Genomic DNA, 22,678 nt, shown 5'->3' with positions numbered 1-22,678 from the left:
TCTACCTCCTCAATACTGAATCAGGGCGATTCTCCTATTCATTCCATTCCTTTACATTCCCTTCTGGAAATAAGCCCTGCCTCTTTAGACTCAGCTCTCCTCCTTTTTGTCTAGTGTTTGTTGTTTGCATTTTTTGGTTTACTTGTTGGTTTTGAGGAGTTTTCTCCCCATATACGTATATTTTTCTCCCCTTCTTTCTTCTAATTTCTCTTTTCTCTCTTACCATTTTTCCTTTTCTAAAAATGACTTTTGCACTCTTCTCTTCCATAATTCTCTTTTCTCTGGTGGTCACCTTAATTTGGGGTTATCGGTGTCGTGAATACATTAGTGTTTTGTTCCCTCTGTGTCATGTCTTGTTGAGTATTTTGTGCCTTTTGGTAAACGTGGTAGAGAGTGATCCACATAACCAGACAACCTGAGAGGAGCAAAAATGGGGAGACAAATAAACAGCCCCAATACAAAAGAAAAGGAGAAATCACCAGAAAAGGTAGTAAATGAAATGAAGGCAAGCAATTTGTCAGAGAAAGAATTAAGAGCAATGGCCATAAAGATGCTTAAAAGTATGGAAGACAAATTCAACATGTGTAAAAATAAGAGGAAATGAAGAACAAGAAAGTAGAAATGAAGAATGCAATAGAAAGCATCAAAAATAGACTAGAAGAAGCTGAGGACCGCATCAGTGAGCTAGAAGATAAAGTAGGAAAAAAGACCCAAGCAGAGCAGCAACTTTAAAAAAAAAACCTTAAAAAACAGGAGGAGAGCCTAAGGGAGCTTTGGGACAACACGAAACGAAACAACATCTGCATAGTATGGGTTCCAGAAGGAGAGGAAACTGAACAAGGCATAGAAAAGTTGTTTGAAGAACAAATGACAGAAAACTTCCCTGATATTGCGAGGGGAAAACTCACACAAGACCAAGAAGCTTACAGAGTCCCAAACAAGATGTACCCAAAAAGACCAATACCAAGACACATCATAATTAAATAAGCAAACACCAGTGACAAAGAATCTTAAAGGCTGCCAGAGAGAGGCAGAAACTTACCTATAAGGGATCTCCCATTAGACTATCAACTGATTTCTCAACAGAAACACATCAGGACAGAAGGGAATGAAATGAAATATACAAAGTGATGCAAAGCAAGGGACTGAATCCAAGAATACTATACCCAGCAAGGCTATCATTCAAAATTAAAGGTGAAATCAGGAGCTTCACAGACAAAAAAGGACTAAGGAAGTTTATTACCACCAAACCAACAATGCAAGAAATGCTTAAGCTACCGCTGTAAAAGAAAGAAATAGGGAAGAAGGAACACAGGCATAAATAATAAAAATGGCGACAAATAAGTACCTATCAATAATAACCTTAAATGTAAATGGACTAAATGCTCCAATCAAAAGACATAAGGTAGCAGAATGGATAAGAAAACATGATATATATATATATATATATATATATATATATATATATATATATATATATATATATATCTGCTGTCTACAAGAGATCCATCTCAGAACAAAGGACTCACACAGACTGATAGTGAAGAAATGGAGAAAAATTTTTCAGGTGAATAGAATTAAAAAAAAAACACACACACAAAAAAAAACCCAAAAAACCTGGGGTAGCAATACTTATATATCTGAGAAATTGGACCTCAAAGTGAAGGACATAAAAACAGATAAGGAAGGCCACTTCATAATACTAAAGGGACAATTCAACAAGAGGATATAACTTTGGTAAACATATATGCACCAAATACAGGAGCACCGAAAATTATAAAAAAAAAAAATTCTGGAAGATATCAAGGAAGAGATCGACATCAATACAGTCATAGTAGGGGACTTTAATACTCCATTGACAGCACTGGATAAATCCTCTAAACAAAAAATCAGCAAAGAAACATCAATCCTAAATGAATCACTAGATCAGATGGAATTAATTGACATCTTCAGAACATTTCACCCCAGAGCTACAGAATATACATTCTTCTCAAGTGCACATGGGGCATTTTCAAAGATCGACCACATATTGGGTCACAGGCAAAGTCTATTCAAATTCAAGAAGATACAAATCATACCAAGCATCTTCTCAGATCACAATGGCAAAATATTAGAAATCAACTACAATAAAAACAATGAAAAAAAACAACAAAACAAAAAAAAAATACTGATTGAGTTACCAAAGAGACCAAAGAAAAAATAAAAAGCATCCTGGTAACAAACAACAATGAAATCACAACAATCCAAAATCTATGGGATACAGTGAAAGCAGTCTTGAGAGAGAAGTTCATAGCTCTACAGGCCTAACTCAAAAAGACAAGAACAACTTGCAATAATTTATCTAAACCCTACAACTCAAAGAATTAGAAAGAGAGCAACAAGAAAAGCCCTGAGTAAGCAGAAGGAAGGAAATAATAAACACCAGAGTGGAAATAAATGACATAAAGACCAAAAAAAAAAAAAAATACAATACATAAATGAAACCAAGAGTTGGTTCTTTGAAAGGAAAAACAGATTGATGAACCTCTAGCCAGGCTCACCAAGAAGCAAAGGGAGAGGACCCAAATAAACAAAATCAGAAATGAAAGAGGCAAAATAACAACCTACCCCACAGAAATACAAAGGATTAAAAAAAAATACTATGAACAACTCTATTCCAAGAAAGTGGTCAACCTAGAAGAAATGGACATATCCTTAGAAAAATACAAGCTTCCAAAACTCAATCAGGAAGAATCAAAACACCTGAAGAGGCTGATAACTACAAAAGAAATTGAATTAGTTAATAAAAAATCTTCCAGCAAACAAAAACCCTGGTCTGGACAGCTTTACAGAGGAGTTCTACCAAGCATTCAAAGAAGAACTAAAACCTATCCTCCTCAGACTATTCCAAAAAATTCAAGAGGAACGCACACTTACAAGCTCTTTCTATGAAGCCAGCATTACCCTAATTCCAAAACCAAATGAAGACACAACAAAGAAAGAGAACTACAGACCAATATCTTTGATGAACATAGATGCTAAAATCCTCAACAAAATACTAGCAAATTAGACCCAGCATTACATCAGAAAGATCATACACCATGATCAAGTAGGATTTGTTTCAGGGATGCAAGGATGGTACAATATCCACAAAGCAATAAATGTGATACATCATATAAACAAACTGAGACAAAAACCACATAATCATATCAATCGATGCAGAAAAAGCATTTGACAAATTCTAACACCCTTTCTTGACAAAAACCTCTTAGCAAAGTGGGAACAGAGGAATCATACCTCAACATAAAAAAAGACTTATATGACAAAACTACAGCCAACATCATACTCAATGGGCAAAAACTAAACTCACATCCCCTAAGAACAGGAACAAGACAGGGATGCCCACTTTCACCACTCCTGTTGGTTATAGGACTGGAATTATTGGTCATAGTGATCAGACAAGAAGAAGAAATAAAAGGCATCCAAACTGGAAAAGAAGAAGTAAAACTGCCATTATTCACAGAAGATATGATACTGTACATAGAAAAACTCAAACACTCCATCAAAAAACTACTAGACTTAATAAATGAATTTGGCAATGTAGCAGGATACAAAATTAACACCCAGAAATCCATGGTTTTTTTATACACCAATAATGAACTCACAGAAAGAGAAACTAAAAATCAATCCCATTTACCATTGCAACAAAAAAAAAATTAAGATGCCAAGAAATAAATTTAACTAAAGAGGTAAAAGACCTGTACTCAGAAAACTACAGGACATTGATAAAAAAGACAGTAAGACATAAAACAAATGTAAGAACACGCTGTATTCATCAATTGGTAGAATCAACATCATTAAAATGTCCATACTCCCCAAAGTAATTTATAGATTCAATGCACTCCCCAATTAAAAGACTAACAGCATATTTCACAGACTTAGAGCAAACTCTCCAAAAATTCATCTGGAATAAAAAAAGACTCCGAATACCCACAGAAATCTTGAGAAAGAGGAACAATGTTGGATGGATCACAATACCAGATATAAAGCTATATTACAAAGCCACAATTCTTAAAACAGGCTGGTACTGGCACAAGAACAGACATAAAGACCAATGGAACAGAACAGAGAATCCAGAAATAGACCCAAGCTATTATGCTCAATTAATATTTGACAAAGGAGGCAGGAGCATACAATGGAGTTAAGATAGTTTCTTCAATAAATGGTGCTGGGAAAGTCGGTCAGATACATGCAAAGAAATGAAACTAGACCACCAACTTACACCATACGCAAAAATAAACTCAAAATGGTTAAAGGACTTAAATGTAAGATGGGAAACCATAAAAATCTTAGAAGACTTCATAGGCCAGCAGTCGCCAAACTTTTGGACCTCATGGACCACCAGTGGTCCCCGGACCACCGGTTGGCATAGGATAGCAAAATATCAGACATATGTCGTAGCAATATCTTTACTGACACAACTCCTAGGGCAATGGAAACTAAGAAGAAAATAAAGAAATGGGACTACATCAAAATAAAAAGCTTCTGCACAGCAAAGAAACTATCAACAAGAAAGCCCACTGCATGGGAGAACATATTTGCAAATACTCTTTCAGATAAGGGTTTAATCTCCAATATTTACAGGGAACTCATACAACTTAACAAAATGAAGATAAAGAATCCAATCAAAAAATGGGTGAAGGGCCCTGGCTGGTTTGGCTCAATGGATAGAGCGTCTGCCTGCGGACAGAAGGGTCCCAAGTTCGATTCCTGTCAAGGGCATATGCCTGGGTTGCAGGTTCAAGCCTCAGTGTGGGGCATGCAGAAAGCAGCTGATCAATGATTCTCTCTCATCATGGATGTGTCTATCTCTCTCTCCCTCTCCTTCCTCTCTGAAATCAATAAAAATATATAAAAAAATGGGCGAAGGACCTAAATAGACACTTTTCAAAAGAGGACATACAGAAGGCCAAAAGACATAGGAAAACATGCTCAAAGTCATTAATCATCCGAGAGTTGCAAATCAAAACAACAATGAGGTACCATCTCACACATGTCAGAATGGCTATCATCAACAAATCAACAAAGAACAAGTGCTGATGAGAATGCGGAGAAAAAGGAACCCTCTTGCACTGCTGGTGGAAATGCAAACTGGTTCAACCATTGTGGAAGACAGTATGGAGTTTCCTCAAAAAGTTAAAAATGGAACTCCCATTTTACTCAGTAATCCAACTTCTAGGACTATATCCCAAGAAACCAGAAAAACTAATCAGAAAGGGTACATGCACCCCTATGTTCAAAGCAGAACAATTTACAATAGCTAAGATTTGGAAACAGCCTAAGTGCCCATCAGCAGATGAGTGGATTAAAACTGTAGTACATATACACAATGGAATACTATGCTGCTATAAAAAAGAAGGAACTTTCACCATTTGCAACAGCATGGATGGATCTGGAGAGCATTATGTTAAGTGAAATAAGCCAGTCGTAGAAAGATAAATATCACATGATTTCACTCATATGTGGGATATAATAATCAACATAAACTGATACAAAAAATAAATCTAGAGACAAGGTAGCACTGAGCAGACTGTCCAACCTCAGAGAGAACGCAGGGGAGGGGGGAGAATTAGAGATCAACCAAAGAATTTGTATGCTTGCATATAACCATAACCAATGGACACAGGCAATGGGGCGGTGGGGCTTGCCCTCATTGGTGGGAGTGGCGGGGGGGGCGTGTCAATCAGGGATAAAGGAGACATATGTAATACTCTAAGCAATAAAAAAAAGAAAAAAATACAAAAATAAACTGTATTTTTACAGAATCACAACTGTAAACCTACTTTTGCCCACCCCTGTATATTATAGAAGAAAAAGATCAGGGAACTTGAGAACATAGCAACAGAAACTATACAAAACTAAACAAGAGAAAAAAAGAAAAGAAATTAACAGTATGATTGTCCTATAAAACAGTATTAAGCAGTCAAAAATACATGTAATCAGTCTCAGAAAACAGGTGAAGAGAGGAAAACAATATTTGAAGAAATAACATCCAAAAATTTCCCAGAGAATTTGTCATGTAATTAAGAAATAAAATTAAAATTTTGAAAGAGTATCCTCTTAAAAAGTAAAATGAAACAAACAAAAGTGCGTACCCATTTGGTTGCATAACTGCACTAAGAAGAATCATTCCAAGTAACTTAAAAACACAGGAAGAATTTGACTGTATATCCCTAATGTGATGTACCCTAAAGACGAAAGAGAACTAACTAAACAAATAAACAAACAACTGTATTTAGGAATAACATCAGTGGTGCTGCTATTCTGAGACTGTTATGTATGTATTATGGGATAATTCAAATGAATTATTATGCAATTATCATAGTTACCCTCAGCATAGCGAAACAAATGTAAAATTGAAGAGGTTCAATAAAAACCTTGTAGACCTAAATTTGAACTGGAATAATCAATATAAACACTCGAAGCACTTTATCTTCCAAAAAACTAGATGTGTCCACCTAATAATCCTAGAAAAATGACCCACACATTAGTTCGCTATTATTACCTTACAGGACTCATTCTCTTAAGACTATTCCCATATTCCAAGTCTCAAGCAGGAGATACACAAGATGGACCTGGAACATTTTATCATAAAAGATTGCAAAGAAATTACAAAGATTAGTGGATTGTTCAAAAGGACTCAGGGTTCAACCTAAATAGGCTCTCAGATATAGACGGGATAATATGAGCATCAATGAAAAGTAACCACTGCAAATGACTGAAACATAAATACATGTACATTCATGGGTTTATAATGATATTTTAAAAAGACAACAATTAATCAGTCACATCTGGAGTATGCTAGTAAAGGCCCTCTTTGTTTTGTACATCCTATCTAATAAAAGAGTAATATGCAAATTGACCATCACTCCAACACAAAGATGGCTGCGCCCATGTGGACACAAGATGGCCGCCACAAGATGGCCAGCAGGGGAGGGCAGTTGGGAGGGACCAGGCCTGCAAGGGAGGGCAGTTGGGGGCGATCAAGCCTGCAGGGGAGGGCAGTTGGGGATGACCAGGCCGGCAGAGGAGGGAAATTGGGGGCGATTGGGCCTGCAGGGAAGGGCAGCTGGGGGAGAAGAGGCCTGCAGGGGAGGGCAGTTAGAGGTGACCAGGCCTGCAGAGGAGGGCAGTTGGGGGGCGGGCAGGCCTGCAGGGGAAGGCAGTTTGGGGGTGGAGGGGGGACCAGACCAGCAGGGGAGAGCAGTTATAGGCGATGAGGCTGGCAGGGGAGGGCAGTTAGGGGTGACCGTGTTGGCAGGGGAAGGCAGTTGGGGGGCACCAGGCCTGCAGGGGAGGACAGTTGGGGGGGACCAGGCTGGCAGGGGAAGGCAGTTAGGGGTGAACAGGCTGGCAGGGGAGGGCAGTTAGGGGTGACCAGGCCGGCAGGGGAGGGCAGTTAGGGGCAATCGGGCTGGCGGGGGAGCATTTAGGCATCAATCAGGTTGGCAGGGTTGTGGTTAGGGGATGATCAGGCTGGCAGGTAGAAGCGGTTAGGGGCAATCAGGAAGGCAGGCAGGTGAGCAGTTGAGAGCCAGCAGTCCTGGATTGTGAGAGGAATGTCCGACTGCCCACTTAGGCCCGATCCTACTTCCATGTTTTCCTTCCTCCCTCCCTTCCTTCCTTCCATATCTTCCTTCCTTCCTTTCTTTTTTGTATATCTCCCTTCCTTCATTCCTTCCTCCCTCCCTCCCTTCCATGTCTTCCTTCCTTTCTCTCTCTCTCTCTCTCTCCTTTTCAGTATGTCCTCTGGTGAGGATTAAAAAAAAAGACTCTCTTTTAGAGAGACCCCAATGTATAGATGAAATAACGAGTCCGGGGCTGGCTTTCAAATATAAAGGGAACAAAGGGAGTGAGTAGAATTGTAAATTCAACGGAAGTGTATAATGTCTTATTAATATATAAAGCTGACTGGTGGATACATGATAATCCATTATAATATTCTACCTACTTCAATAATAAAGTGTAGAAAACAATTAGAGTCTCACCAAACTGCTATCCTTTTGGTCTATGATTTGTGGCTTCTTTGTCTGGTTACTTTGGTCCCAGATAAGACCTATCTTCTCATAAATCAGATTTTACAATATGAAAACCCATGATATCTTTCCATAGTAATCAAGAGAAAAACTACAGGTTACACACAAGTAAGAAGCAACTCTGGCTGGGATTTTTAAAGATAGTATAAAATAAGGAATTCATACAATTCAGTAACAAAAATAAACAATCTTATAAAAAAAATGGGCAGAGGACATGAACAGACACATCTCCAAAGATGACATACAGATAGCCATCAGATATATGAAAAGATGCTCAACATCACTAATCATCAGGGAAATACAAATCAAAACCACAAGATACCACCTCAAACCAATCAGAATGGATATTATTTAAAAAGTCAACAAATAACAAGTAATGGTGAGGATATGGAGAAAAGGGAACCTTTAGGCACTGTTGGTGGAACTGAAAATTGGTGCAGCTTCCAAGGAAAACAGTAGGGAGTTTCTTAAAACTAAAAACAGATCTACCATATGACTCAGCAATTCTTTTCTAGGTACTTATCAAAAGAAAACAAAAAAACAAATTTCAAATAGACATATGCACCTCTATGTTCATTGCAGTATTATTTATAACTAGAGGCCCAGTGCGCAAAATTCGTGCACGAGGGGGGGAGGTGTCCCTCAGCCCAGCCTGCACCCTCTCCAATCCAGAACCCCTCAGGGGATGTCTGACTGCCGGTTTAGTTGGACATCCCTCTCACAATCCAGGACCACTGGCTCCTAACTATTCACCTGCCTTCCTGCCTAATGCCCCCAACTACCCTCCCCTGCCAGCCTGGTCACCCCCAACTGCCCTCCCCTGCCGGCCTGGTCGCCCCCAACAGCCCTCCCATGCTAGCCTGGTAGCCCACAACTGCCTTCCCCTGCCGACCTGGTCGCCTCTAACTGCCTCTGCCGCAACCCCACCACCATGGCTTTGTCTGGAAGAAAGTCGGACATTCGGAAGATGGCTGGTCGACCTGGTCTAATTAGCATATTACCCTTTTATTAGTATATATAGATTATATAGGATAGGATTGCTTAAAATGGGGGGGGGGGGGCTTTTTCAGCAGGAGGAAATGCTCTTGGCAGACAAAAATACATAATCCCTATATCTGGACTGATAGCCAGCCATATGCACTATACTGCCAAACCAGTCATTAAAAAATTGAACCGCTTTCTTACACCTTACACCAAACAGCTGTTGCCCTTAAAACTCCTCCTCAGCCCCCACCTTAGGGTCTGCCTTCGCAGTTCACCCAGATTAGGTTCTGCCTCCTAGGCAGCCATTGACTCCTTGCAGATCAACCAGAATTGGTTCTGACTTGTCGGTTTCTATGCCAGTCAGCATCAAAAGCTCTGCTTCCTAGGCAGCCATTGGCTCCTCGCAGTTCACCCAGAATTGGTTCTGACTTGTCAGTTTCTATGCCAGTGGGCATCAAAAGCTCCACCTCCCAGGCAGCCATTGGATCCTCTGGGAAATCCAGAAGAGCCCCGCCTTCACATCGGCGCCTGCCCTTTAGTCTCACCCCCAGTCCACTACCGGGTGTATCTCTGGCTGCTTTGAAGAGCGGCACCTCAGATCTGTGCTGGTGGAAATTGTGAATTCTCATCCTTGACCTAACCTTCTTACAGTGCGAGCTCCATGAAGGCAAGCATTTGTCTTGTTCATTCTTAGTTCACTTATAGACTTTACCTGTGTCTATGCATCTATGCTAGCCCCACATGTTGAGTGGTCAAACGGTCATTTCGGTCATCACGGTCATTGCCTTCTTATATATATATAGACTAGAGGCCCGGTGCACGAAATTCGTGCATGGGTATGTGTGTGTGTGTGTGGGTATGTGTGTGTGTCCCTCAGCCCAGCCTGCACCCTCTCCAATCTGGGACCCCTCAAGGAATGTCCGACTGCCCGTTTAGGCCCGATCCCGGTAGGATCGAGCCTAAACGGGCAGTCGGACATCCCTCTCACAATCCAGGACTGCTGACTCCCAACTGCTCACTGGCCTGCCTTCCTGATTGCCCCTAACTGCTTCTGCCTGCCAGCCTGATTACCACCTAACCACTCCCCTGCCAGCCTGATTGATGCCTAACTGCTCCCCTGCCAGCCTGATTGCCCCTAACTGCCCTCCCCTGCAGGCCTGGTAATCCCTAAATGCCCTCCCCTGAAGGCCTGGTCACTCCTAACTGCCCTCCCCTGCAGGCCTGGGTCCCCCCCAACTTCCCTTTCCTGCAGGACCGGTCACCCCAACTTCCCTCCTCTGCTGGCCTGGTCACCCCTAACTGCCCTCCCCTGCAGGTTTGATCGCCCTCAACTGCCCTCTCTTACAGGCCTGGTCCATCCCAACTGCCCTCCCTGCTGACCTGATCACCCACAACTGCCCTCCCTTGCAGGCCTGGTCCCTCCCAACTGCCCTCCCCTGCTGGCCATCTTGTGGCAGCCATCTTGTGTTCACATGGGGGCAGCCATATAGTGTGTTGGAGTGATGATCAATTTGCATATTACTCTTTTATTAGATAGGATAGAGGCCTGGTGCACAAGTGGGGGCTGGTTTTGTTTGCCCTGAAGGGTGTCCCGGATCAGGGTGGGGGTTCCCTTGGGGCATGGGGCGGCCTGGGCAAGGGGCCTGTGGTGGTTTGCAGGCCGGCCACGGCCCCCGGCGACCCAAGAGGAGGCCCTGGGATCTGGGATTTATTTATCTTCTATAATTGAAACTTTGTAGCCTTGAGCAGAGCCAAGCCTCCTGATTGCTCTGTGGCTGCAGCCATTTTTGTTGGGATTTATTTATCTTCTATAATTGAAACTTTGTAGTGGAGGCCAAGGCAGGCCAGGGCTATGGGAGCTTGGCTTCCTCCATCACTGGGGGCAACCAAAGCCTCCTGCTCCCTCCAGCTCCATGGCTGCCACCATTTTTGTTGGAATTTATTTATCTTCTATAATTGAAACTGTGTAGCCTTGAGTGGAGGCCTGGGCCCGCCAGGGTGGGCGGAAAGTTTGGCTTCCTCCATTGCCGGGGAAACCCAAGCCTCCTGCTCTCTCTGTGGCCGTAGCCATCTTGGTTGGGTTAATTTGCATACTCGCTCCTGATTGGCTGGTGGGTGTGGTGAAGTGATGGTCAATTTGCATACTACTCTTTTATTAGATAGGATAGCAAGATATGGAGGCAACCTAGGTTTCCATTAACAGATAAAGATAACACGGCACGCGTGTGCACACAAACATAGGAATATTACTCAGCAATAAAAAGGAACAACATCCTGCCATTTGCGTAAAATAGATCGACCTAGAAGGTATGCTAAGAGAAATGAGACAAAGACAACATAAATTCACTTATATGTGGAATTAAAAAAAAATCAAAACGAATGAACAAAACAAAAACAGACTCATAAACAAAGAACAAACTGATAGTTTTGGGGGGGCAGGATAGGAATGGGTGAAAAGGTGAATGGGATTATCATCAATAATAGTGTGATAACTTCACAGTTAGACTTAGTGTGGTGAGCAGATACCTATATATATAAAAGCCTAAGCAACTCGCCGACTGGCCGAGCAGCCGGTAGCTATGACGCAAAATGATCACCAGAGGCAGACGCTCAGACCGGTAGCTATGACACGCACTGACCACAAAGGGCAGACACTCAATGCAGGAGTTGCGGTGACTTGGAAGCCTCGGTTCTCGGGTGATGCACCTGGAACCAGAAAGGAGGGAACCTGATTCCAGGGTGTGTCACCTGAGAACCACCCTCTTGCAATCCAGGACCCCTCGGGGGATGTCGGAGAGCCGGTTTCAGCCCGAACCCCGCAGGCCAGACCGAGGGACCCCACTGGTGCATGAATCCATGCATCGGGCCTCTAGTGTTGAATAAGAGCGGTGAGAGTGGGCATCCATGTCTTATTCCTGATCTTAGAGGAAAAGCTTTCAGTTTTTTTACCACGGAGTATGATATAAGCTGATGATTTATCAAAGGTGGTCTTTCTTACACTGAGGTACTTTCCTTCTATTCCTATTTTATTGAGTGTTTTAATCATAAGTGGATGTTGCATCTTATAAAATTCTTTATCTGCATCTGTGGATAAGATCATAGATTTTTATCCTTTCTTTTGTTAATGTGGTGTATTACATTGATTGATTTGCCTATGTTGAACCATCTTTTTGCCCCTGGAATGAAACCAACTTGATTGTGATGTATTATTTTTTAGATGTACTGTTGTATTCATTTTGTTAGTATTTAGTATTTTTGCATCTGTACTTATCAGAGATATTGGTCTGTAGTTTTCTTTTTTTGTGTTATCTTTGCCAGGTTTGGTATCAGGATTATATTGGCCTCATAGAATGTGCTAGGAAGTATTGCCTCTTCTTCAATTTTTTTTTGGAAGAGTTTGAGAAGGATAGGTTTTAAATCTACTTTGAATATTTGGTAGAATTCCCTAGTTAGGTATATAAATGTCAAGTCACTGTACTACTACTGTACACCTGAAACTAATATAACACTGTATACCAATTATGCAAAAAAAAAAAAAAGATAGCATGAGAAGTTGTAAGCTTATCCAATGTTTTCTTTACTCAATAAAACAGAAATAAACCAAAATAATAAACAAAGAAAAAGAAAAACAATTTTAAGAATTCTGAAGTACTGGACAGTTTTAGAAGTTAGTGAAACGTAAATGAAGCAACTACCTTCTGACTACTTTTTCTGTTAGTAAGTTTTCATGAAAAGGAATCCTTTATTCCCTCATTAAATCAATTTTCTCCTTTCAAATTCAAGTTTTTCCTCCTTAGGGATGATCATATACATGCAGAAAAATGCAAACAAAAGAATGCATTAAAAACAGTAGAGAAAAAATTCAGAATTCTACTACCCTGAATTTCTTTTAACATTCTGGTGAACATACTTCTAAAATTTCTCCGTGTATACATACATACATATACTAAATGAGGATAAAAATACTATTTGAAAACGTTTTTACCCAACAATGTTGTAGAGAACTTCTATATAATGTATTGATAAGCACTATTCTTTCTAATAGTCACATAATTCTTTAGTGGATGGCGATACCACAAGTGATCTGACCTATCTCCTACTGATGAGCATTTAGATGGTCTTATTTTTTATTTAAACCTTAACAATAAAACAAACAAAAAAATAAACCTTAACAATAAAACCATGATGTAACATCCCTGTGCTAGCTATTTACTAATTCTGAGCTTTAAGCCTATCCTATAATCTGCTGTGAGATTAGGAGCTGTAAACCTGTAAATTACATTTTCCATACTCCCTCAAAAGCTGGCTTCCTATTAGGTTCTTCTAATTAAAGACAATAGAGCTCCTTCAGACATTCTGTGCAGTAGCTTTACTGCCACTTCCACTTCCCACTTGCAACAGTCAAGCCACCCCTAATGACACAGTTAGTTGATGTTGACAGGGCTCTTCCACCACTAGGCAGTCCTTAACACCACTTCTTCCTTGTTGTTTCTTTAAACATCTGTATTAATTACTTATGTTTAAAATACCTAGTATGGTTTCTATTTCTCTGACTGGACCCTGAACCATATAATCATTATGTAGACATTTTTTCTAATTATCTCTGGGATGAGTTCCTAAAAGTGAAACAGCCATGTTAAAGACTACACACATTTTAAGTTGGTATCTTAATATATAAAGTAATATGCAAATTAGGCCGGGATGCCATAATGGGACGACCGGACAGGAGGAGGGGCCGGGCGCGGCTAGAGCCTGAGAGAACAACACGCAGGGTCCCCTGCTCTGAGCCTCTGCGGCACGGCTGGGGGCATGCCCCAGCAGACACACACACACACCTGGGGAGCCTGCTCCAAGCCTCCGTGGCACAGCTGGGGGCAGGCGCCCAGCAGACACACACACACACACACACACACACACACACACACACACACACCTGGGGCACCTGCTCTGAGCCTCCGTGGCCAGACTGTGGCTTAGGCCCGCTCTCCATGTTTAACATTCTCCATGGAGAGTGGGCCTAAGCTATCAGTAGGACATCCCCTGAGGGCTCCCGGACTGTGAGAGGGGGCAAGCTGGGCTGAGGGACACCCCCCTCCAGGGCATGAATTTTGTGCACCGGGCCTCTAGTATATTAACAAACCAGAAAAGCTGCTTCAATATATATTCCAACCAAGAGAGCCTCACTAGAATGCTAGCTAATACTGGTTATAGTAGTTTATGGTATTATTTGTATTTCCCTCCATTACTATTAGCAGACATAAATGTCTTTTCTTGGTTTGGGGGACTGGAAGGATTTCCTATTTGTGAATTCCCTTTGCTAGTATTCTATTGGTGAGACTTGTTTATTCCTTTAAGTCTTTATACAGTATAGATATTACCCTTTTCTATATCAAAACAAGTGTTAATGTGGAAAACTATTGTCGATACATGTTTTTAACTTATTCCATGAGGTTTGCTTTTGTCTAAATAGTATTCTCCCTCACTAAAATATGAAGGCAGAGACTTAACCCGTCCTGTTCATTTCAACATCCTCAGTGGCTTATACAGTGAAGGCTCCATATTTTTTCAACAAATGGATTTTTGAAAATCTAATCCATCAATAGTTCCTTTATGACTTAGCATTAATGTTTCTCCGCCCCCACAAAAAAAAGGAAATTACTAAAATGTACTGGTTGCTAATATTTTTATTAATTCATTTTATATATTTAAATCTTAGATAAATAATTTATCTTTGATCATCTGGAATATATGTAAAATAAGGCAAGCAGTCTACATTAATTTTTCTTTTCAAAACAGTGTGCCCGTTACTTATTGGGTGATCTAACTTTTCCTGATGAATTTTCCTGTCAAGAATTATACTGCTCTACCCACTATTATAGGGATGCAAATTTCTTGTATACCTTACTTCCAGGTCTTCTCATTTTTACTCCTACAATGATTATTAGTGATATGTAAGGAAAGCTTGGTTTTTACATACTTACTTTGGCTATCTTGTTATTAGTAGTTTTTCAGTTGATTCTCTTGGATTTCCCCAAAAATATGGTAACTTTGCTTTCTCCTTTCCAACACTTCAACTTATTTTCTTTTCTTATTTAATTATATTGGCTAGTGCATCCAAAACAATGTTAAATCATGGCAGTGATAGTGTATTTTTTCATCTGCTTCCTGACTTTACCTGGAATGCTTCTAGTGTTTTACTCTATGATGGTGCCTCCTGCTTATTTTGTAATGCAGCATTTAAACCTATTGGGTTTAATTTTACAGACTGATTTTCTTTTAATCTGAGCCTTTTCATTGTCTATCAAAGTGATCTATTATGTGCCTTTTCCTTTTTACTCACTTATATAATGAATTGTAACATGAATATTAATTAGGCTTACTAATATCAACACCCTTGTATTCTTAAATAAACCACATTTGTCCATAGTATATTCTTGTTTTACTGTAGTAAACTCTCTTTTTGCTAGTATTTAACTTACAATTTTAGGATCAATATTTGTAAGATCTGTCTTAGTTTTCTTTTGGGAGGTATTTTGCATTCCTGCTAGTTATCTTGGCTTTAAAAGAAGTAATCTGAATGTTTTCTCTCCCTCTCCCCAACCCCACCATGCTCTGAATAATTAAAAGTGAATTAGAATTCCTGGTTGCTTACAAATTTGAAAAAAAATTCTTTAACAAAACTTTTATTAGGGAGCAAATTTACTAATTTCTTTTTATAATGATATCCTATTATGTTTTTCTTCCCTCTTCTTGAGCCAATTTTAATTTATATCATCCTTTTAAAAATTCAAGTTTTCAAATATCTAAAACATTGATATAGCCATATTTAAAACTTACATACTGGGAGTAAAATGATGAGAAAAGACATATCAGAGATATGCAAACAAGAAGAAAACATAAGGTGCGTTTAGGGGCATAAGCAAAACTCAATGCAAAGGGGAAAAGAATACAACTTAGTAAACCTCACAATAAAAAAAAAAAAAAAAAAAAGGCAAAATGTTTTCTGAAACCTTGTATCCTAAAGGATATCCTTCATTTGTTCTTAAATACAACTTGGCTAGTGAGGAAATTCTTTAGTTACATTCTTTTTGTACACCAAAACTCAATAGCTGTTGAATCATTGACTTTGAAAATCTTACGTGCTTCAAAAGAAATGTCAGCCTCATTACTTTTTCATTATGTATGACCTTTTTTTTTTTCCTTCCCTTGATGTTTGTGAAATCACTTCTGTAATTCCTAAAGGTTTCTTCAATTCTATCCAGATATTTTCCTAGAATATGAGCTTTTCTTCATCTCCAGATTAATTTTTTTCATTCATTTTAAACAAGTTTACTTTCTGTGTGTGAATATTTTATACTTCACATTATTCTGCTTTCTTCTCCATGGAAACCAATTCTAGCTTTTCACTATCTGCTATTCATTCTCTTTAACTGCCTTCATTTCTTTGCTTACTATCTCCACATTCTATGCAATTTCTTCAAGGTCAATCTATAGCTTCCTGGTTACATTTTCTATATTGTTTACTCTACCCCTTGCTGCTTGTAATAAATTATATTCTTTAAGAAAATGTTTCTGCTCTTCTTTACCTTTAGTTCTACCACCTCCCTTTTTATATATTATCTTATTTTTATTCTCTCCCCCCCTTCCCCAGAAGTCATTTGCTGTTTAACTTTCTTGGCAATTTAGAACAATTGCCTAAAATTTTATTTTTTTCCTGGAAAAACGAATTCTTCCAAAAAGTTCTTATCAGCTATTTTTGAATGTTAAAATATTTGTGTAAGTTTCATGTTTAATTTATTTGTATTCTGTTAATTCATGTTTAAATAAGAGAAATTCTCTCTCGCTCTGCCATTTAAGCAAAAATGCAGATAGTGTCTCCCTGATGACTGAACATTGGACATTTCTCTTAAAAAACTAACATCAAAGTTCCCAACTGTGACTAAGTAGCATGAAGGAGGGAGTTGGGACTAAAGGTAGCAACACCCTATCTCTGGGTAATTTCTCTCCAAGACTACTGAAACTCTTCCAGTGATAAGAACCAGCTAGCTCCACTTGGACTATATGGCTATGTTATCAGGTGACTCCTAGTTTTGGCACATATGCCTGCCTTGGGATGAGTTAGAATGAAACCCATAACTCATCTCGTTTTTGTTCAATGAGTCAGCACATACTTTTTTCTGTTCCTGCAAAGTTGGTAATAAGTTTAACTCATGATTCTAATCTAATCTTTACTCTTCCTTTAATGGAAAGAAAATAGGTCAGCCCAAAGAAAAATAGTATGACCACATGAGTATGGCTCTCCTTTTGTTCCAGTACTAGCTAAAGCTAGGTTCTACTTTTTTATTTCAGACTGCCCATACACCTCAATCTCCTCTCTCTAAACTAGCAAAGGACAGAACACTTAATATACATTTCTTTTTATACCTGATTCTAGGCTTACCTAGCACAAGGTATCTTTGTTGTAACTTCTACTTAGATATATTTTTCAGTTGGTTCTTTTAAATTATTTTAGTAAATTCAAGGAAAAATGATTTAATAATTTTTCCTCAAAATCAACCTACCCAATTTAATAATTTAAAATATGCATACATATTTTATCTCCTGGAAGACAGATACTATGAGTTACTTCATTAAGAACACTGTATGTAAACAACAGGTCTTCTGTATCAGTGAATTCTCCTCATGAGAGACATCTGAAATATACTCCACTAATAAGCCAGATAACTAGAGGTATACCAGCAGTTCCACATTATAGCAGCATGTTTTAAAATACCCTTACATGTTCTAAAATGTCCACCTTTCAATCTTGATTTTGTAGTTCTCCTACAATTTTTTAATATAAAAGGTACTAGGAAAGATAATCTATAATGAACATAAAAACCACCAGTAGCCTGGCTGGTGTGGCTCAGTGGTTGAGCGTCAACCTATGAACCAGGAGGACACGATTCGATTCACAGTAAGGGCATGCCAGGGTTGTGGGTTCAATCCCCAGTGTGGGGTGTGCAGGAGGCAGCCGATCATGATTATCACTCATCATTGATGTTTCTATTTCTCTCTCCCTCTTCCTTCCCCTCTGAAATCAATAAAAAATATATTTTAAAAAGCACACACACACAAAACAAAAAACACCAGTAAATAGCTCAGCCCAAGGAGGTCTCAGTCCACCTCCCTGTCAGGGCACATTCCTGGGTTGCAGGCTCGATCCCCTTAGGGGGCATGCAGGAGGCAGCCAATCAAAGATTCTCTCATCATTGATGTTTTTCTCTCTCTCTCTCCCCCTCTCCCTTCCTCTCTCTGAAATCAATAAAAATATATTTAAACAGTAACAACAAAACCCCCACCGGTAAATAAATCAAACTAAAATGTGTTCAAAGCTCTGATTAAGAAAGGAAATGTGCCATAACAGACATGTTACCATAGGCATTACAGATAAACAGGCTGAAATGCAAATCTTCTCTCTGATACTTGCTAGCTAAATAACCTAGAACCGTTAGATTCCTCATTTGAAATTCCTATACTTTAATGAAGTGTTACAAGGTCTAAATGAGGTAGTACAATAAGTGGGCATTCCATAAATGGTATAGAGTTATACATAGTTTATAGTGTGTGTGTGTGTGTGTGTGTGTGTGTGTGTGTGTGTACATGTGCATGCACATATCTGTCTCACTACTTTGATCTCTGATCTGGATAAAAGAGTGAAACACCATTCCAAGTGGAAATTCATGTTCCAAGCTCCATTAATTACAAAGTCAGCCCTAAACCATAAAATTTCTTACTCTTGCCAAGGAGAATACTGTTACAACATTCTGGCATGTTTCAATGATCATTTACTTAATGCCTTTGTCTTATTTACCAATAGTTTCTAAAATTAAGTTCACATAAACAGAAAGAAATAAAAGAAAATTTACCTGAGACAGTCCACAGTCACTTTCTGAAGAAAAGGGCTTATGCAATTATTCAACATGAAGAAGCATGCTACCCCAACCACAACTAATTAGACAGTGACTAAGCCAGAAGTAATGAGGTAGAGGCAAAACCAACCATCAATGACTATGACGATATTAGGACCAACTATCAGATACGATATACTCTCGAGGAACAGCGAGGAGAGATACATATGAAGTAGGCAGGTATCCATATAAAGTAAGCAGAGGTCCATAAAGAATACAGACTTACTCTTTTGAGCTATTATAGAACCACTATTAGAGATCCATAGAGTAACAGTGCAATTTACAGTTCTTAGAAATACGGACACACACATACTGCTGTGAAAATGATTATTCCATGCTTCCCTGCTTCCCTATGTCAAATACAGCACTGCTTCTGAAAATTTCGATCCAATATTCTAAATCACAAAACAAAGTGGAGAATACAATGGCAAGTCCTACTGAAATTCCCACCAGACTTTAAATTCAAGTAATATGTTTATTCTATGCCACACTATAATAAGGGACTACTTCACTATAAAATTGTTGTCAATAAAATTTTTAAGCAAAATTAATGCTTCAGAAAGAAATTACAGGTTCGGGCACATTTTCATGAATCTTCTAAAATACCAATATGGCCCTAGCCGGTTTGGCTCAGTGGATAGAGCGTCAGCCTGCAGACCGAAGGGTTCTGGGTTCAATTCCAATCAAGGGCATGTACCTCGGTTGCAGGCTCCTGGCCATGGTCTGGGACATGAGAGAGGCACCCAATCTATGTGTCTCTCTCACATTGGTGTTTTTCCCGGTCTCTCCCTCTCCCTTCCACTCTCTCTAAAAATCAATGGAAAAAATACCCTTGGGTGAGGATTAAAAATAAAGATATAAATAAAAAAATAAAATACCAATGAGTTCTCCCAGAAAATGAGAATCTAAACCAAAGAGCACAGACTTAAAATAATCTAGAAATTATTTCCTTAAAGCATAAAAGATTCCAAATATTACATAATCCAAGGAACAGTAAATTATTTTTCTATTTTCCAGAACATTTATCAGAATAAACTCGACTCACGATCTAATGTGTGGGAAATCCTCTTCAATTTTGCTGCCTGTGTTTTTGAAAATTTGGAGTGCAGCTTCTGCTACTTTTTCATCATCCATTTTCAGACAAGCCAGGAGAGACTCAAATGTTTCAGCAGAATGAAACGAGATGGGATGTGTAAATGAGAGTACCTAAACAACGAGTCATAAAAATGATTTGTAAACACTTTTCATCTCCACAATATAAATCCAAAATATTATGTATTAAAAATACTGATCAAATACAAGACTAATTCCACTAACAAGTAAATGAGAGCACTATAAACAAAATTTGAAACATGCTCAAATATATAACAGAAATGTTCCTGTGTAAAAAAAAATTTGAATGATCTAAAAAACTCATTTCTTTCCAAATTAAATTATATGCTAATATAATTCTACTTAAAGTAATTTGAGTTTCAGTTAATGTTTGTTTAATTTAATTTGATTTTTAAAGGGGAATAAAAGTAGAAGGGCACAAAAAGAAAATTTAACAAAATATTTCTATTTCTCTAAATAAAAGTTATTAAAAGAGACTAGCTAGTAACATTTTTGAGAAATAAAGTAACCTAGGGAAGTAAAACACCAGGTAATAAACGGTTACAATAATCAGTCAACATGGTATTAACAACAGAAGAAATAGAAAAAGAAAAGCAATAAATAGACCCTAGCATATGTAAGAATTTAGATTATATAGAATGTAATACGTTATAGAAAAGGCAACAAAACATAAATGAGAAAGGATGGAATTTTTTATTTTTTATTTTTATTTTTAAATATATTTTATTGACTTTTTACAGAGAGGAAAGGAGAGGGACAGAGAGCTAGAAACATCGATGAGAGAGAAACATCGACCAGCTGCCTCTTGCACACCCCCTACCGGGGATGTGCCCGCAACCAATGTACATGCCCTTGACCGGAATCGAACCTGGGACCTTTCAGTCCGCAGACCGACGCTCTATCCACTGAGCCAAACCGGTTTCGGCAAGGATGGAATTTTTTAATAAGTAGTCCTGGTAATACTGGAAGAAAATCAAATTAGACCATCCTCCAAAATATACAGCTTCAAAATAAATTTCAGATAGGTTATATTTCAGATTTAAACAACAAAAACAAATAAAATTCTCTTAAAATCATGAGATTTTTTTTAAGCTTAATTGGAATCAAATGTGGACTGAAAAAACAAACAAGTAGTAGAAAAATATATTATACATAATGCCGTATTTATTTATAAGATTCAGAAACAAACAAAATAACGTTATTTGGAGACGCATACATAAATAGGGATAGTAAAACTATATAAAAAAGAGAATAATAAACCCAAAATTGAGGACAATTATACCTAGGAAATGTGAGTGAGGGGAAAAAACTCACAAAATTCCAATAGTATTATTGACACTCTGTTTAAATTAGCATTCTATTTACTTTTCACTGGCATTCATTTTACTAATATACTTTATAACTTACTTTATACTTAAATAGAATACATTAAATAGAATATATGTATATTCTATAGACATCAAATATGTCCTATGAAACAGCAAAAGAAATAAAAAAAACTCATTTAAATCAGCTAGAAGAAAAAAAAAAAGCCAAAAATCAAAAGATTATGAAATGTCAATAGAAAATGAACAGAGGGTAAAAATAATGAATTCACAATAGGGAAAAACACTAATGATTAACATATAAAAGGTGTACCTCACTAGAAATAATTATGCAAATTAAAGTTATTTTTTTCTTATCAGATTAGGAAATTTCTTAAAAATTTTTACTATTCCATGTTTGTGAAGACAGGAGATATGCACCTTCATACACTGTTATTGTGTTTGAAGAAATTGGGCACGATTTCTCTGTAAAAAAATTTGAGCACCTATCTACCTACCCACCTATCAAACTATGAATTTTGAAAATGGTCATTCTCTTTGAACTAGTAATGCTCTTCTAGCTTTAAAAACAATTAAACAAACAAACAAACAAACAAAACAACACATAAGAGATGTTAGATGTATTTATTTTAGTAGTGATAACAGGAATAAAATAAAAAATATCTAGCAATAGGGAAATAGTTAAAAGCACTATTACACTCCAAAAGTGGACCAATCACCATTTCAAAAAATGTTTATTGTTTTTACTATGAAGCAGACGCTGCACTAAAAAATTTAGATACATGACTTAATTTAGTCCTCTGTAAGATCAATACTATTATTATCACCAAGCATTATAGACGAGGAAGCGGAGGCAAATTTTAACTTTCCCAAAGTGTAAATCTACTAAATGAGAGCCAAAAATCAGATGTTTTTTGACACTCTTAAAAACAGTCTTGCCCTAGCCGGTTTGGCTCAGTGGACAGAGCATCAGCCTGTGGCCTGATCCCTATCAAGGGCATATGCGGAGTTGCTGGCTGGATCCCCAGTAGGGGGCTGGCAGGAGGCAGCCAATCAATGACTCTCTTTCATCATTGATATTTCTATCATTCTCTCCCTCTTCCTTTCTCTCTGAAATCAATAAAAATATATTAAAAAACAAAATAAAAACAAAAGTCTTAAAAAATTGCTAATTTAATGAAAACCAAAATATAAAATTGTATATTGTCAATCTCAACTATATAAAAATGTG

General features: G+C 38.2%; 1 protein-coding gene across 7 annotated transcripts in view; it reads right to left on the bottom strand.

Moving 5' to 3' along the window:
• PDS5B (PDS5 cohesin associated factor B) overlaps positions 1-22,678 on the bottom strand; it is a 258,856-nt gene that overhangs the window by 75,906 nt on the left and 160,272 nt on the right. For all 7 annotated transcript variants that reach the window (XM_079779314.1, XM_079779316.1, XM_079779317.1 and 4 more), the window contains exon 19: positions 20,055-20,215. In XM_079779314.1, coding sequence (XP_079635440.1) covers positions 20,055-20,215 — 161 coding nt within the window. The remainder of the gene's footprint in view (positions 1-20,054; positions 20,216-22,678) is intronic.

The sequence above is a fragment of the Cnephaeus nilssonii genome (genome assembly GCF_951640355.1).
Source record: "Cnephaeus nilssonii genome assembly, chromosome: 8".
NCBI classification, from domain to species: domain Eukaryota; kingdom Metazoa; phylum Chordata; class Mammalia; order Chiroptera; family Vespertilionidae; genus Cnephaeus; species Cnephaeus nilssonii.
The sequence above is the reverse complement of the archived record's forward strand: the minus strand, read 5'-3'. Positions and strand labels throughout refer to the sequence as shown.